The following is an 18,803-nucleotide window of genomic DNA, read 5'->3' as shown; positions in this document are numbered from 1 at the left end:
CCTGATATAAAGTACTATTTGCCTCGTAGTTCCTTTATATTCCTTCTAATATAATCAACCCATAAGCTCCCCTCCCCCTCCTTTCGGCACTCCCCAACAGGAAAAAGAATATATTTTGATGCTTGATGCCTTTGCCATGTCGCCGAGTTCTAACATCAATCCACTTCCATAAAGGTCTACATATAATGTGCTTTCCCATTAGTGCTCTACATGATCCCACGATGAATTAACATATAGCTGCTGTATCCTATTCAATAGTCTTATTTGGAGTACCCGCAGAAGTTAAGAAATGCATTTTCTTCTTCCTTCTCCATCTTTTGATAGTGGTTGCTAAATATATTTGTATTGTTTCTTGGTTTCTATTTTGATCAAGCACTCCCTTTGTGATAAAAATTGCCTCTCTGGTGCAACACTGCTCATGTCTTTTAGAAATTGCAGATCAAGTGCCTCACTACTTAGCAGTACAGATTGCGTATCCCCGAAGCAAAGAAGATGGCCAGAAGATATAGCTTGGCACCCTCTCGGAAATAGCCTATTTTCTGCCTATAGTGCTGATGGTGGGGATTCTCAGATCTCAATCCTGGATCTCAACACGTCACAGGAAGTAAGAACTTATAATTTTAATTGTTTTGTTGGAAGTTTTTATGTGACTGTTACTGATCAGAAAAATCTCTCTGCACAAAAAGATGCTTGTTAAATTAGGATCAGTGAACATACTATTCTGTACTTCATTGAGGATGACTAATAAGTAATAACTAACTGGGGAAACTAAGGGATATTCTATAACATGTTTTAGTTGAGGTTGGCAGATCATCCACCCTTCACTGAAGCAGAGCAGGTTGAGATAGAAAAGTTGCGTCAAATGTGACGGTTTGCAGAAAAAAAATGAATGAGATGATGAGTGCCACAGAAGTAGCTTTGTCGATGGTAGCCGACATGTTGAAGACCAGGTAGGAGATTCAACACATAACCAACCAAAGCACGGAAATGGAAACAGAGTTGACAACGATGGAGGACCGGCCTTACTGGAGTGAAAACTAGCAGAGCAACATCATTCGCTGAAAAGGAGTCCGTTCATGCCGATCTGGATGAAAAGGTTGCGGCTGGTCAACCTGACCCAACCAAAGAAAATCGTATATTGATAAGTGAGACTTCTTAGCGCACTTCTTTTAGGCATTGGGCTGATATTTCATGAGAACTACTCACTTAGAGTTCAGTACGAGGTCTACGCTCAGTTACAATCCACGGTAGCATGCACTAACGGGGAATTCACTCCAAAGCCAGCTCTTGTCTTTAATAAAGGAGCGGAATGTAAACCCCATGCTTTTTCGCTCAACATTGAAGCTTCCTTGTGATGAACTTGGAAACTACTCGGGAAGAAGCACTGGAACGTACAACTCCTTCAGAGCCTGCTACTGCTACTGATGCTGATGATGCTTCTGCTCTGAATGATGTTACTAATGCCACGATGCACAGAACCGATGCCAAGAACTGATCCCAAGCACTGATTCCCTTGTGCCCATACCTCATTCCTGATATTCGATTCCAAGGAGGTAGGCCTGCTTCCACTTGGCCACAAAAGAAGGCCGCAGGAGACTGGGCTGACTTACTGCTTACTGCCATGCTGATACACTACTGGTTGAAAAAGACACTACACTTGGAGTGAATGAGCGCTCCGGTAACGAGCAGTAAGAAAGAAGGGCGTTCCTTCCGCCGTCATTGACACGGTGAGATAGATAGACATCCAATCCTGCAGCAGCGTCTTTCTTGGTCTGTCTGTTCTCACACTTCAGTCAACCCCCCCTTGTACCCTGTCCTTTAGCTAATTACTAGTGATTGATTCTTGCAGAAAAATAGGAATAAAGGTCATAAAGGAAGCTTTGCCTCAAATAAGCTCTCAAACCACTTCAGGTTCTCCAGGGTGGACAAAAATGACATCCAGGATGGCCAAATTGAAGGGCTACGTGTCCCAAATTAGTGGCACATGACAATGAAATTGCTGATAAAAAAAATGGACTCAAAACTGAACCTATATGATGGAACATTAACTAGTCAACTTGAACAAGAATGACCTAGGACAGAGGAAAGTGAAAGTTTGTGCTCGCAGGCAAATGACATATTGAGACTCTTGAAGCGCTGTTTCAAAGTGGTAGGGGACTGTCAAATATCCAAGTGTTCAGAATGCCTGCAGTAGGAGAAATTTGTTAAGTAATCAGCAAATGATATATTTACTACGAAACAAGGATACACACGCACGACAAGTTTGTTGTTGTAAGTAATGTAATTATATGTTAACACAACATGTAGTTACTCTGTTCTTCTTCTAATTTTAGTGTATATGGTGTAAGAGCCGTAGCTGATCTGTTTTCTCATCAAAAAAGGAAAAAAAAGAGCCATAGGTGATGAGACTTGTGCATGTCCTTTAACTTCTGGCGTTCTGGGGAAGGGCTAAATGTGTTTTTTCATGTCTACAAACTGTATGTCATTGATGATCTGCTTGTCTCACAAATGCTCTATGCAAATACACGTCGTTTATGTTAACAAGTAACGATCTTAGAGGATATTGCCTCTGATTTTACATTCTTTTATAAACAGAGAAAAAGAGTCAAGTTCTTAGAAGAGAAGCCTCATCTCAAAGGCATTATCAACAGTATAGTTTTCATGCCCTGGGTTGATACCTGTTTCACCACGGGAGGGAGTGATCATGCTGTGATACTGTGGAGTGAGAAAGATGGTGAACAGTTATGGAAACCAAAGGTGTTACACAGGAGTCTTCATTCTTCCGCTGTCATGGGTGTTGCTGGTATGCAGCAAAAGCAGATTGTTTTGTCTGCAGGTGCAGACAAAAGAATTATTGGATATGATTTGCTGGGTGGACGAGCTGATTTCAAGCACCAAATAGAAAGTAAATGCATGGGTGTGCTGCATAATCCAACTGACTTCAACCTTTACATGGTGCAGACAGGGTGAGTAATAGCATTGAACTTTGAAAGACATGGTGTATGCAGTGTTGCATTAGTTCAATAATTTTGAAATTTCATTCCTGAATTTTTCCTTTACTTATTCATTTTATGAATTCCCTTTTTCCTATTAGGCTATTACTTGTCCTAATGCTCTGGATTTTAATTACATGCCCCTGAACACCTATAATATAGGACTGCCTAGGATTCCAGTTTCAAGGGTGAACTAATGATGCAGGGGAGTTTCTCACATACTCCCGCAGGAAGAAAGGCAAACAGCAGGCCTCTTAAGTGGCCAAGATTTCTAAAGGGGTAGCCTTTTCTCCCTTTGGCGACATGAGCCAAGTTCAGTCCATCTCGTGGGCCTTTGAGCTAGTTAGCTCTTATTTTATTGAAGTTATTATTATTATTTTTTAAATAAATTGATTTTAGTGTCCTTTGTGTTTTAAGTTTCCTAATTGCTATGTAAGTTTGGGTAAACAAGTCACTTCACTAGGGATTCTTTTATTTTAAATAGATTGAATGTAAGGCTTTTTGGCCCATTATTTTTTTTAATATGTGGTACTGCCTTTGCCGCTGAGAATTTTTGCTGCTGTGAGAAACAGTAAGGATTGGGAAGCTCTGTGATTAGAGAGATTCTGGTCTAGGCTTGTTTGTGGAAAATTAAAGGTCATATCCCACATTGGAATCTGTTTTAAGCTGAGTTTGGGTTGGAATAATTTCTATTCAACTTGCTGTTTAAATGTTATATTATTGAAAATCAACTTTCAGCAAATCCCCTTCATCAATTACCTGGCGACTGCCCTGTTTTATGGCCTATTTTGGCTGAATTGAGGTCTGTTACTGTGGGGAATCCACCTGTTAGATCCCCACCAGTTTTTGGGGTATTAAAGGGCCACCCCCACAAGAGCCCTTCGGCCAGGGTTTGGAGTAGATCAGAACCTCTGGATCTACTTTGATATGAATTCTGGGTTTTGAATTTCAGATTCTAATGTTTTGATTCCTGGCCTCAATCCAACCATTGGATCACTCCAGTGCTTTGGGGTTTTATTATACTAACAGCCTACTACCTTCAACCAGAATTTGAGCACCATCCACAAAAGTTGACTTTGAGTTTTTTTACATAACCTAATTTGACGGTTTTAGGGTTTCTTGAGGTCCTGTTGAAGGGGTGTAATATCTGAATGCTTGTGTTTGGCCTACCCATACCCCACCAACTAATAGGAAGAAGTGGTTAGAAGGCATTGACTGAATAGGGTTTAAGGGATAGAGGAAACTAAGGAAGAAGAAATGAGGTGTTCTTATGGGGTTGTGAACATACCTGTGAATGGTGGCCTTTCAAAGAAGGCATAAGAAAGAAATCAATGGTTATTGAAAATCAATTCCCACTTGATATAATGTCAACAGCCTTTTTACATAATCATTGAGAGTTTATGACCTTTGCAGACTAACCAATGGCAGCGCATAATGTTGTTTAGACAACTGTATGGAGAAATAGCAGAAGAAACTCCAACGGCAGCTAGGAGAGACTGACAGATTGGCTGCAAAAAATGAAGAAGAATATGTGTGGGCTTCTGAACCCAACTGAGAGCTGCTTTTATTCTTCTTGTCTTGCTCCTTCTATAAGCCTGCTATTATGGAATGCTACTCACCTAACTTGGTTAATAGCAGAGCTCTATCATTGGGAGCTAAAGAAAGAAACCGAATGGAAGGCCTGCTACCGGAATGTTTGCTTACCTGATTGCCTGCCTGCTCTTATCGCTTCACCTGCCTCTTCCTAAAGCTCTATCACCCTCCTTCTGTCTTTTAGGATTTATTTTAGTACTGGGCCTCTGACTCAAATTAGAAAGTATATCTAAGTTTGAAATGTCATACCCAGTTCCTATAATCTGGATCCAAACAAATGAAATCCAAGCCCAAATTAACTTATACCATGAGTAATGTCCTTGACTCTTGAGAACTAGGAGAAGACAAAACAAAACAAACAGTAATTTGTGCTGCCAAAGTAGAGCAACTGCATGAATCCAATGTACTCCTTAATGTGCATATTTGGTCCTCATAGCTAGCCAAGCTCCTACACGGATTTAGGTACTCTTTGGTAAGAGAAATGGTTCTTGGAATAAAGACCATGCATATCCTTTTTCAGGTCATATGATGGTGAAAAAACTACATTTGTTTTCTTGGTCTGTAACCATGGAACAGAAAAATTTTAGTTCTTGAATGCATATGAAATATCATAGTTGTGAGCACCAAACAAAACAGGATGATCGTATCATGTTGAATAGCATATGTATGCTTTTTGACTTGTTGGAACTGAATTGGATTCAATTTATGAATTCCATTTTGAGTTCTTGAATATATGGGTTTTAAAGATATATTTATCCCCTTAGGGTGGATCTGAAATAGGAGAAACCATGTAATACCCTATCCTGTTCCTTGCTGATTTCATGTTTCAAGATTTTGGTTGAAATTGAAATTTTGGTTGAAACCTGGATGGTTTTGGCTACAAGTTTCAGTGAAGGGTTTGAGGCCGAAATGGCCAAATTAGGTCTTTAAACTTCTAGGATACCCTATTTTAAGCCCTCTAAACATAGTTGAAAGATAAAAAATACGCCCAAAGTGATAGTTTGATTTCAGACCCTAGTTTGGTTGTATACGTTGTACGTTGATGTATACCTTCTAATTTAGTTCTAAAACACACATAATTCAGTGAAAATGACTTAAATATACATTACGAATGAATAAAGATAAAATTATAAACCATTTCATAAATCATACATCATATATGGATCATTACTAGAGTCTAAGACATGGGATTCAAGGATAAAAGCAAGTCACCCTATGCCATCCTATAGTCCCAGTACCAAATTGAGTTCTAGGCTGGATCAAAACCACTAGAATGTTGTTGCCGCTATCAAAGCAAGTTACCCTCTGACTGTATGCAAAAGCTTGCCATATCATAATATAGTAGATGAAACACGAAAGTATTATTCCACAACAACCCTATAAATGGAGTCGTCAACATACTGGAAGTACCCTAACCGAGGGTATAGATCTCTGAACTGTGAGGAACTTGATCGAGAGCAATTGCTACTAGATGGTGGTTTTGGAACTGTATCGTTGGGGCCTCGGGAATGTGAAGATGTTGTCCACAAATGATGACCTCACACACTTAGAGTGTATTGACAAAGAAGAGTTATATTGACCATATCCACCATACCCACGATCGAAATCGGTGCTCTGAGGCATATGACACATTACTCTCCTCCAGACTTAGGACTTTGAGAGTGCCTCTTAAGCCCATTCATTGATGTGATGATGTCCATGGACTCCATGTTATCATCCTCCTCCTAAGGTGGTAGTATGAATTGCCGGCATGGGCATCTCGAGTAGCCTGCACTTGTGGGGGCACATGCACCGTGATTAGGATCTTGTGTGGCATGATTGAATTGACTCACCTGTGAAGCAAATTGGCGCCGGATTCTGATCATGGTACCTCTCGTGCATATATGCATGCCTTATCATCACCATCACCATCACCATCACCATCACCATCACCATCAGATGACGGTGTGTGAATGTGGCCACTAGAATGCAACCAATCGATATCATCATCATCCTTGTTAGCCTAAGACTCAAAAGGTTGTGGTGTCTGTGAATGAACACTGGCCTCTCAAGTCTCAAGACGCCATAAACTCATCGACATCATTACCCATTGGACTATCTATTTTGGGGGTTGAGCCTACCCCCAGCCTTATCCATAACAAGGCCACCTCAATCCGTCCCCTACTCATATAGGGGATCCTCTTCATCTGACTTCACTTGGAAAATATTGGCAATCTGTATTGGATCTTTATCGCCCTCCATGCCCATGCGAATGCTCTACATCTTCAGTCTCATGTTATAATGCACATACACCAATTGCTCCAACCGTGCATGACCCAATCGGGGCTGCCTCTTGGAGTGGATGACTGAGAATGTACTCTTGTTGCTCTCTCATCCGGAGGCGAAACAAGTTTGGGAGAGCACATTTATTGCTATCTTTCTCAAGTTAGGTGCATCACTCCCATAGAGCACCCACCGTTCACCTGCATTAGAGTATTAAGATTATTCACCTTAAGTGATTGTACTTGGTGCATATGTATCTGGATTGAATGGAGACAAAATGACAAATAATGTAGTGGGCCTACCAAGAGCTGGGTTTTCTCGACACTATGCGGCTGCAGAATTGAAAGTCCCAAGAGCATCCGTGAAGGTATTTATCTATACTCATTTTTTAAACATTGGTAATGTTCGCATTAATACAAAATTGAGAATTATATACTTTATAAACATATCATTATTGCAGCTAGACTGTATAGTTGGATTTGGATCCAACTTGGCCACCACATTTCCACTGCTTTTATCAGTGATTAATCCATCCCAAGTTGACGGATTGAGACAATATGTAGGGAATGATATAAATAACTTGTCAATGCTTATAATATGTAAATGGAATGTAAATTAAGTACCTTATAATGAAAAAATAAAACTCATCAGCCTTATACGGGGGACGCTTTAAGTACTTCTCCCATCGATCGTTAATAATCTTTAGGTATGCCCTCCCACCACATGGTAGCTCTTCTTGCACACGATTCTTCATTATCTCCGTCGTTGCATATAGGTGTGGCAAGGTAGGCTTCCTCTTACCACCGGCTCTAGTATGAGAACTACCCATAATTTGTAAGGCGGTAAGGCGACGGAGGCGTTTGAGGGTCTTTCGGAGCGCCTTAGCGATAAGGCGGGCATAAAGCGTCGCCTTATCAACTAAAGCATTCTTGTGTAATTTTTTTTATAAAACCAATCTATTCAGCTCAAATCCTAGTTGAATCCTATTACTCATATGTTAAATAAATATTAAAGGTTCATATTCATACCAATGTAAGATATTCATCAAGAAAACAAATCAATAAAGTGAATAAACTAAGTTCATCTTCATCAATCATCATAACATATTAACATATAATATAAATTCATAATTATAAAACAAAATTATAAATATAAAGAAAAGAAGACATAAAAAATACAAGTATTTATTATACTTACCTCTATGATGCGAAAATGAGTGTCTGAGCCCTAAGGTCATCCACTATATTTCTACTCCTCTCAAAGAAGAAATGCTGGAGCAAAATGGTCGCCTAAATCAGTGGTTCTTCCTTATTCCTTGATTCCTTCTCAAAGCCCTTTCTTAAAACCCTTGACAAAATCCAAACCCTGTTTGTGAATCGTGTTTTTGTTTTGGTTATTTTTGGTAAAGCTGATCCCATACATCTTAAGTGTTAACAAAACCATACACCTACCAATAAAAAGTCTATATTTGGAATCTTCATCAAGTAATTTTAAAATGTGTTTAAAAAAAAAAAAACCCATAAGGCGTCACTTTACGTAAGGCGGAGCACTGCCTTACCATCTCTAAACCGCATCAGCGCGAAGGCGCTGGTAAGGTGACGCCTTAGCAGCGTCTTAAAACCTATGGAACTACCTTCTTCAATTCTTGCCAGAATTGGTTTCTAGATATGGTCGCCTATGCTGCCCTACCTTGTGGCAAACCTAACTCCTTCCAACTCAATTCTCTGAAGCAAATATGGACCATAGGCCAACCATCTTCGCCTCAAAGCTCTTTAGTGCAATGCATAGTTATCACGACACCTAGGCGAACGAAAACGGTTGAAGGGAAAAAATTTAAGGCAACACCAACAAGGTGCCAGGCGATGCCTTGTCAACTATGGTGTAATGTAGCTGGTGGAAAATCGAATAATGTCAGGCTTTACCAAATCTTCACTCCCCTTTTCCCTTAGCAGTTTTAAAGCATATCCATGGTTGCAGAAAAATGTGGTCACTTGTCTTGCCCTCTTGATTATACCTGCTATTACGGTTCTCTTCCCCATGTCTTTTAGCATGAGGTCAATGCAATGGGCTGTACATGGTGTCCGAAAGAGGTGATACTTCTTGTTGTGCATCAATCACTCACATCCTTCTTAACACAACTGTCATGGCGTCTAGGCGAACCAAAATGTTGGAGGGGCTCAGATGCAAGGCGGCACAAACAAGGTGACCAAGTCGACCAAAGTGCTCGCTTAGGCGACCAAGGCGACACTAGTTATCAAGGCAAGGTCACCTAAGTGACGCCTTGACAATTATGCTTCTAAAAGTTGCTCTTGTTGTCCACCAATTGGAAAATGTTCTGTACCCCCACCTCCTGTACATCTTTCAATAACTTATAGATATACTTTGCATCCTTCTTCTTGGAAGCATCAACATAATTTAGGAAGATAGTCCTATCATCACAATACATCATGAAGTTGATGATAGACTATTTAGTGCGTCTAATCCAACCATCACACATTATAGTCACTCTATAGCCCTCCCAGGTCCCCTTCAATGTATCAATGCATTCCTTCAACTCTTTTCATTGGGGGGAAATAAGCATTCATCAATTCATGCAATGAGCCTCTTTACTCTTGGGCTAGCCTTCCCCACAGTGTCAAGCATGTTGTTTGGTATAGTCCCTTAGTGGCGCATCAGCTGGGATGCTATGATAGAAAAAACTTCTACATGGCGTCTCCCATTTTACCTTTCCAATCAGTCCAGACATGCTTTAGCTTTCTTTGCTTGGTATTTGAGTCCTAAGAATGGCAGGATTCTGGTACTAGTTGTTGGGTTGCCTTCACACTGTGGCAATTCCCCTGCCTTTGCTTCTTCCTTCTCTACCCTACCTTTGGTGCAACTGCTGTAGGGCTGGTGGAACTAGCTCCTTTCCTCATCTTTGTAGCCCTAACCCGATCCACCTGATGTGTGACTCGAATTGCTGCCTGAGCTTGCCCTATCTATCTCCACATCAGCAGACATGTAACATACTATCAGAATTATCAGTCGGCACCTAGTGGGTTTCTCTCTAGCACTGCCTCATCAAAATCCTCTCTTACCTTTTTCTTTTCCAACTTCTTCTGTCATTTTCCCTATTTAGAAGGGTAGTCATGACCTTCTGTACGTCACTAGGGACCTTGGAGCATTTGGCCACATCCCTATAGCCACCAGCTAGATGCTACTTCATTCTAGTGGCCCCTTAATTTATTATCTTGCCACAATAATTACATCGTGACATTTTCTTGCAATTCCTCTAGGTACTCCATGCTTCCATGCTGTTCCGCTTCCACTATTAGCTATTGTAATTTTTTATTTCTTATACTGTTGCATAAAAAAGTGCATATATTGTTAGTTATTTTATATAATTTAATAAAAAAGGGCGTACTCAGTGCACGAGGGTCCCACCACTGCAAGGTTTGGGAGCAAGGTTTAAAATATCGGTTTGTATCATATTGGCCATCCGAATTGGTCAATACTGATACAATACGGACGATACAATACTAGATTTAAAAAATACAGCATATCCTAACGTATCAATACGATACACACCTATATTTACCAATACTTACGATATGTATCTACAAAATCCATTCTACTTTCAAACAAAGCATGTTCTGCTCATTGGAGGTACTTAAGTTTCCAAAATTTGAAGCACAAAGTAAGTTAAAAAGCTCGAATTTTTTTTCGGCAAATCTTTGTTTTTTTTTTTTTTTTTTGCTATGTTTGAGCAGATTTAGGTAAAACATATTAAAACATTGCATCAAACATGAATAATTGCATCAATTTGTTCATAGATTTTTAAAAATTTCTCAGAATGTCGACGATAGACTATTACATGTAAGAAAACTCATCATTTGTAACAATTTCAATTGAATACATTTGTCTCTTAATGCGGTGTTCTCCATTTTAGTGTTTATATAAAATTGTATTTCCACGTGTATATTGTCCATTTCTGTGCGTATCTTTACATATCTTGTGTATCTCTAATATGATACAATACTATTTGATGTCTCTCAAAATTACTCGACCGATATGGCGATCGATACCGATACTTTAATACTTGCTGGGGAGGGTCATAATGTATTCATCCTTACCCTCGCTTCATGGAGATGTTGTTTCCCGATTCGAACCCATGCTGAGGTTCCCCCCTCCTATTCTATGTCATTTAAAACATGATTGTGTTATCATGTAATTAAAGTTACACAACATATACTCCGTCTTCGTTCTATTTATATCTTTTGATTTCAAGGTTAATCCTTGCTTTTGTCTCATCCACCAAAACAATATCATCAACAAAAAATATACATCAAGGAATCTCATCTTAAATGTCTCTGGTTAATTCATCCATGATATGCGCAAACAAATAGGGGCTTAAAGATGATTTTTTATTTAACTCAATTGTAATTGGAAGTTCACTACTTTGACCCTCCACAGTTCTTACACTTGTCACCACACCATCATACATATTTTTGATTATGTCCATTTTTACTTGAAACACTTCTCTTCGCTAGTACTTGCTAGATTAACTCTCTAGGGATTATTCTATGAGATTTTTCTAGGTCAATAAAGACTATATGGAGATCCTTCTTGCAATCTCTAAATCTTTCTATTAGCCTCTTACATAAATAGCTTATGTTGTAGATCTTCTTGGCATAAAACCAAATTGGTTCTTCGTAATATTGGTGTCTTTTCCCTTGGTAATGGATTTATTATTCACCCAAAAAAAATATAGTTTATTTTCTTAGATGGATTTCTTTAACCCCTCTCCTATAATTTCGTTGTACGACTCATTAGTTTATGCCTTTATAGTTATTGCAACTCTGAATATTGCTTTTATTGTTGTAAATTAGAACCACAAAGCTTTACCTCCATTTGTCTAGCATTTTCCTTATGCTCATAATCTTATTAAACAACTTGGTTAGCCCCACAAATTCCTAAGCTCTTCCACACTTCTATTGGGATCTCATCTGGGCCTTATGCATTGCCTACTTTCATCCTTCTTAAAACTTCTTTTATTTCAAATACCTTGATTTTTCGTATATATCTACGACTTGTGGTGATGTAGATAAGTCAATTGGGCTTATTTTATTGCAAATAAGCCTTGGGTTGTGTTATGTATGTGTTGGGCCTTTGATCCCATGTGTTTTCTTTGAAATGAGCCTTTATTGAATTAAATAGCAACTAATTAAACTAATGAATAAAATCCCGTTTTCCTCTCCAGCTTTATAACAGGTATTTCTCTCTCCTATCGGGTTAGGTTTTGGGCTGGTTTTGCTCCTATTTGGATATTGTATCCTTGGGGATTTATTTGATGGTATTATTTCTTTGTTTCTTACTCCTATTTGTATTGTTTGGGGTTATAAACTGCGGAGTTAGTTACTTGTAATCTACTCCTGCATTATGTGGTGTCCTGATGGGTAATGAAGTCTTCCGGGACACTATTACTCGAATTGTCTTCATTTAATTGTGAGGAATGACATGCATAGTGTAGGTCTTGTCCCTAGTATGACCTCAGATAGTGCATATTTAAGGGCAAGGATCCATGTAGTCGACCCCATTTAGCTGAGTTTCGCACATCTTGCTGGGCTGTGCCTCTTTTCTCTTACTTTCTTCTTTCATCTCTGCCATTTTTCTTTATTATTTCCTTTTTCTTATTTACTTCATTTATCCTTTTATGTTTGGACCTCAGTTTTCCCTACTTTGTTTTGCATAGATCATTGTAGCCGACCCCATAAAGTTGGGATAAGGCTGAGTTTGTTATTGTTGTTGTTGATGATATTTTAAATTCTTATTATGATTACCTCTTGGTTCTATCATGCTGTTGTTGCATGCATGGTGATGGAAACTTACTCCTGTATGCAGGGCTCCTGAGAAGCAGCTACGATTGTTTGATATTAGGTTGAGGCAGACTGAGATCCATGCATTTGGATGGAAGCAAGAGAGCAGTGAATCTCAATCAGCACTTATAAATCAGGCATGGTCTCCTGATGGTTTATACATTACTTCTGGCTCTGCAGACCCCATGATCCACGTCTTTGATATCAGGTATAATTCTCACAGACCCTCTCAATCGGTGAAAGCTCACCAGAAACGAGTTTTTAAAGCTATATGGCATCATTCTCTCCCACTTCTTATTTCCATATCTTCTGATCTGCACATTGGATTGCATAAGATTGTGTAAGTGCTGCATCTCTTTTCTATTCCACCCTTTTGTTCCCCATTTTTTACATTGAGATAATCTGTTTCCCTTTTTCTACCGTGTGTGAACTTCAGAAGGAAACATTGCTGTTTTTGTTATTTGATAGTCCTTAATAAGTGATTCTAAAACTCTGGAACATGGCTTGATTAGCATCTTTGAGGCTGCCAAAGATGTATTGCTCTAATATTTTCTCAGAACATTTTGAAACTGAGCACTAACAAAAACCCATCAAGATGAGGAGGTGCTTCAAGCGGTTGCAGATAGTGCTCATCAGATATCTATGCAGCGTTACTGATTACATTAAACTTGCAGCAAAAATTCACCCATCTGAGCTGATCATTGCCCTTTATTACTTGATTTGGGTGATTTGTCTGAATCAAATCTGGTTTTCCAAGCATAGTGATCAGTACTTGACAAATATGCCAAAAGCTTCAAGAAATTGATGCCTTTTATCCTCTCATACTATGCTAGCCCAACTTTAACTCATTGTCCCAAATTGGACCCTACTAAGCATGTGATACCACTCTTCTCCGTATTGATTTTCTGTCACACCATTTCGTCAAGGTAAGAAGTTTCCTTAAGTGACAAATCTGGATGGAATTTCCAGACCACAACTTAGTTTCACTTGGAAGAGTGATGTGACGGCTTTCCATATATAGACGTATTTCCCTTGTATTTTAAACAATCTATTTCTTTATTTTTTTTCTTTTGTTGAAAATAATCTCTCTTTGACAAGTCTTGGTGTTCAACTGGATTTATAGAGTATTATTCTACTTGACCAACTTTGTTTGAGCTGAAACTTGTGAATAGAGGTCCTTTTGATCTACTCATCCAAAATTTTTTAACCTAACGCAACCTACAATGTTGGAGATATATCTGCTGTCAACACACCAAGTGGCCAGGCAACTTGTTGCCTAGGTGGGCATCCAGAAGACCGAGGAGCGCATCGAAAGGGCATGCATTTAGGTTTTGGATCTTAAAGTTTATAATTCACAATTTGCATGGTAATTTTATAGTGTATCTCATTGCATTGTGACAAACAATAGTATCTAAACCAATGATAACATTCGAAGACAAATTTGGACGGACTAAGCAGAAATGTTACAATGGCTTATAGAATTGGAGGATGACCTGAGCCATGGGAGCTTTTTGCCACTCTTTGATTTGCAATCTTTGAAAGACTTGAACCATGTATGTATTAAGTTGGATGGATAAGTGATTAGTGTAGCCCATGATTTAGCCTTCAAGAACTCAACCTATCCCAACTAAATGGGGTTGGCTTCATGGATCCTTGTTCTCCAATCAGCTTTGTTCAATTTCATGTTTGATACTAGGTCTAAGCTATGCATGCCTTTCCTTCAATTTGAATCAAGTCATTCTTCTGTATTGGATCATCCAAAGGCCCCTTTTGAACATTGCCATACCACATCAAATGACTTTTTCTTAGCATATCATGTATTGGAGCTATTCTCAAACTAGTCCTAATATATTACTTTCTCCTTCGTAGTTTTACCACTCATTCATCTCAACATCGTCTTCTCCGCTACATTGGGTTTAGCTGCATGATGCTTTATAACTGCCGAATGTTTCACACCATATCATAGTTTGTCATGTGACTTTCCTATAAAACTTTCCTTTAATTTTTGAAGGAATTTGTCGGTCATGCAGCACTCTAGACACACCTCTACGCCTTATCCATTTTATTTTAATTTTTTGTGAAATATCATCCTCTATATCACATTTTTTACTTATGATTGAACCCGAATACCTAAAATAATCACTTTGCGAAACTTCTTTCTCATCAATTTTCACCACTTCATTATTCGTTACCATATGTTTTGGCCTTCGTTCTACTTATTTTAAAACCTTTTGATTTAAGGATTGATCTCGATAACTTCAACTTGGCATCAATCCCTGCTTTTATCTCATCCACCAAAACATTTTATGAACAAAATGCATATACTAAACAATCTATCTTGAATGTCTCTAATTAATTCATCCATAATAAATGCAAACAAATATGGGTTTAAATTTGATCATTGATGTAACCCAATTGTTATTGAGAGTCAATTACCTTGATTTATCACTGTTCTTATTCTAGCCATCAGACCATCATACATATCTTTAATTATCTCCACATATTTATTTGAAATACTTTTTTTCTCTAGTATTTGCTAGTTTTTAATTTCTAAGGACTTTGACATATGCTTTTTATAAGTCAATAAAGTTTATATGGAGATCATTTTTGCAATCTCTAAATCTTTCCATGAGTCTCCTAAGTAAATAGCTTTTGTTGTGCATCTTTCTATTATAAAACTAAATTCGTAATGGTAGTTTCTTTTTTCCATAAGAAAGTTATATTTGTGTTTTACGAACACTGTAGTTAGATTTCCTGTTTCCATAGTTTGATGAAGTTAATCCTTTTCACTGGGAGTAAAAAAAAAAAAAAAAAAATTGTAAAGATATTAAGAAAATATAGTTGGCGGCATGCCTTGGTCGAAACCTTGACTATCAATGACTATGACGCACAAAGTGATACCTAGACAATTCCTTACCAACCTATTATCTAAATAAACATAGTATTCACCAAAATACGATACAGTTGGCACGAAATCTGCCCTTGTCTGCTACGGTTTGTTGGCCATATTGATTAATGCTTTGGTGTGTCAGAATCATTCCTGATCGGATTTACAAGTTTCTCATGTGTGGATTGCCACATCAGCGAGTGTGGGTTTTCAAATTTTGGTGCCAACAGATACCAACATGCTTTGTTGAGTTCGATATCATTTTCTCAATCTCACGAAATTGGAGATGATGCATGGACAACTTGATCTCATTTATTTTCTACTTGATAGACCACCTGGAATAAACGTTATGTTACTAAAGCGAAAGTCCCTATTTGGTATTATATTGGCCCAGATTTTTTTTATGAAATCGTAGAAGCCACCAGAGGTGCAATAGGAAATTATCTTTGAACCATCGTATTTTCTATGCCTTCTCACATATAATTTTTTGAGAAAATTATGAAATTACTGAAAATAATATATATATATATATATATATTTAAGAAGTAAAAATATACCATCAAGAAGAAAGTAACTGGGTTACATCTGTGAAAGAGTTAAGGCTATAAAAGAAAGTTTAACCATATGAGCTATCTTACGCATTAGTAGTTCACAGTACAAGCTTGTTATTGGGCCTGAGACAAAAAGTAATGCTAGACAAAAAGTTATACACATCTAAAAGAAGAGAGATTACGTGCCAAGGCCACAAGGTGGTACTATAATAATAATAATAATAATAATAATAATCATATTAATAATAATAATAAATCCTAGTTCTTTTGAGTCACTCAATATCTCCCTTATCCTCCATCCATCGTCCATTTTCTGCTTTAAGCCAATGAGAACTCCCTGTGCATATGCTTCAATGGTGTTTCCTGTCATCATGTAATCAACATCAACATTGAATGAGACAATTTCCTTTATGTGTTATACAATTAGCCCATCTATTGTTTGTTTCATTAGTGATCCCCACACCAATGAGAATTGGTGGGTTCACATTAGGGAACTTTGGAATTCACATGAAAGAAAAATGTGCCAAATTGACTCTTACTGGTTTGGGCATAGTCCCCAGGTTAGATCAACATCCATTCATTTTCACAAAATATCTTTGGTGGGAATTCCTCCATGAACTAATCTTCAAAAGATCTTAAAATTTGGATGAAGTTTGATTTTCCAAAAAAAATGCCTCTAATTTGAGCAAAGAGATAAGCAAGTGCACATGTTTGATGATCCAACAAATCTTCTACTTAACTAAACAGGAAAGGCTTGGCCAGGCTGCCCAACATTTATCATCCTCTCTCTCTTCCCCCTTGGGAAAAGGCCTCTTTGTCCTCTTGCATTCAGCCTTGTGTTGATTGATGCCAATAGCTTACCGAAATCGGGCGGGATGCCCAACCATCTCCCTTAAAGGGAATTGCCCAATATCAAGATGGGTATTACAAAACTACTCAAAACAGTGGTTCTCTCTCACCCACCTCAAGTTTTTGACTTTTTTGCCCCCATCTACACTCTTCCCCCCTCTCTTTCTCTCTCCTTGGTCCTCCCTACTTCTTCTGTCTCTTCTACGTTCTTCCAAAAATCTAATGAAATACTAAATAAAATGTTGTCGATTAAGATGATGGAGGTTTTTGTAGCTTGTTCTTTTTTTTTCCCGACTGAAAACCTGAGATCAACCTAGGTAATGCACAAATCCATGTTCTCTAGAATTGAAGAAACTTCAATCACTGATTGGTCAAATGATCAAAATTTCTCCTCACTAGATCTCCATATCGCTAGCTCGTCACATGGTTTCAAGACCATCGTCGTTGTAGAGTACCAATAACCGAAAATGGGGTTGTATTATGGGTTTGAGATTAGTTTTACAAGCGGGTTCAACAAATAGATGCCCATTGTTCTATCGACTTTTATTTATAATCTTCATATTAAGAGAAACCAATTGCCTTTTCCTCTGTGGAGTCCCTGACTCCTCTAAATCCCATCTCTTACAACTCACTAGTTTCTCCCTAGGATCCTTCCTGGTTAAATACTTTAGATTGCCTCTCATCTCTACCCGTTTAATTGCACATCATTGTACTCCTATGCTTGACATCAATAGAAAGCGTCTTTAGCTCTGGAAAGGCAAGTTCCTCTCCTATGTGGGCCGTCTTGAGCTCACAATATCAGTCCTCCAATCCCTTTACTTCTATTGGTCTGGCGTTTTTGTCCTTCCCCAACCCACCATCAAAGCCATGGAATCCTTCTTTTGCTCCTTTCTTTGGAAAAGAATTGATTCTCCAAATTCCTCTATCCCCCTCAGTTGGGCCTCTATTTGCCTCCCTAAATCTGAAGGAGGATTTGGGATGAGAAGGATCAAAGAAGTTGCCTCTGTCGGCACTCTCAAGGTCATCTGAAGAATCACTTCCAAGTAGAACAGTATATGTGTTTCTTGGATCTATTCTCTTCTGCTTAAAAACAACTCCATTTGGACTATTTCCCCTGCTTCTGTGCCTCTTGGGTCTGGCACAACATCCCGGCAGATCCTCTGGCCTTGGAGCCATCTCCTCTTCCATTTCCAATGATTCTGACACCAATCTCTGGCTTGAACCCTGGCACCCAGCTGGGATCCTCTTCACAATTTCTTACTCCCATAATCATCTACTCTTCTGGCATTGCAAGAAATGCCCGTGTCTCCTCCTCTCTCTGATATCTCATCCTCTTTTCCGCTTCTCCCCCTTGGCCATCAGGGAAGAGATGACTCCATCTCCTGGCTTCCTTACCCCTCTAGGAAGATCTCCTCTGCCTCGACTTGGAACCTTATTCATCCCTCTGGCCCAATTGGCCCTTGGCACAAAGTCATCTAGTTCAAAGGGCATATCCCTCACCATAACTTCATTGTTTCGCGCGCTATGACCAACTGCCTTCCCACGCAGTCTCTCCTCGTCTAAAAGATGGACTTTCAACTCTCGCTTTTTTGACATGATTTAGAAAGCCATCTCTTTTGATGTTTGTTTCAAACTTGCCTCCATTAGTCTGAAACTGATTAGGGATTCCCCAACGAACAGGCTCATTGTTGTGTCCTGATGCCTCCCCCTTTCGTTTTGTATTCCCTTCCCCCGCCCCCTTGAGTGTTTGCACCCCTTTTTGTGCTTGTTTGTTGTTGACCACCCCCTGGATTTTTCCATCCTGTATTCAGAC

At 38.7% G+C, this 18,803-nt stretch overlaps 1 protein-coding gene across 1 annotated transcript; it reads left to right on the top strand.

Annotated features, from left to right (window-relative positions):
* Positions 1-403: 403 nt before the first annotated feature.
* Positions 404-13,217, top strand: LOC122075550 (U5 small nuclear ribonucleoprotein 40 kDa protein). The gene is made up of 3 exons (XM_042640614.1): positions 404-604; positions 2,596-2,966; positions 12,729-13,217. Exons 1-3 carry the CDS (start codon positions 419-421, stop codon positions 13,045-13,047), a joined length of 876 nt encoding a protein of 291 aa, XP_042496548.1. The 5' UTR covers positions 404-418; the 3' UTR covers positions 13,048-13,217.
* The last annotated feature ends 5,586 nt before the right edge of the window (positions 13,218-18,803 follow it).

Source organism: Macadamia integrifolia, chromosome 4, assembly GCF_013358625.1.
Source record: "Macadamia integrifolia cultivar HAES 741 chromosome 4, SCU_Mint_v3, whole genome shotgun sequence".
NCBI lineage: Eukaryota > Viridiplantae > Streptophyta > Magnoliopsida > Proteales > Proteaceae > Macadamia > Macadamia integrifolia.
Note: the sequence above shows the minus strand (reverse complement) of the source record. Positions and strands in the feature narration are given on the sequence as shown.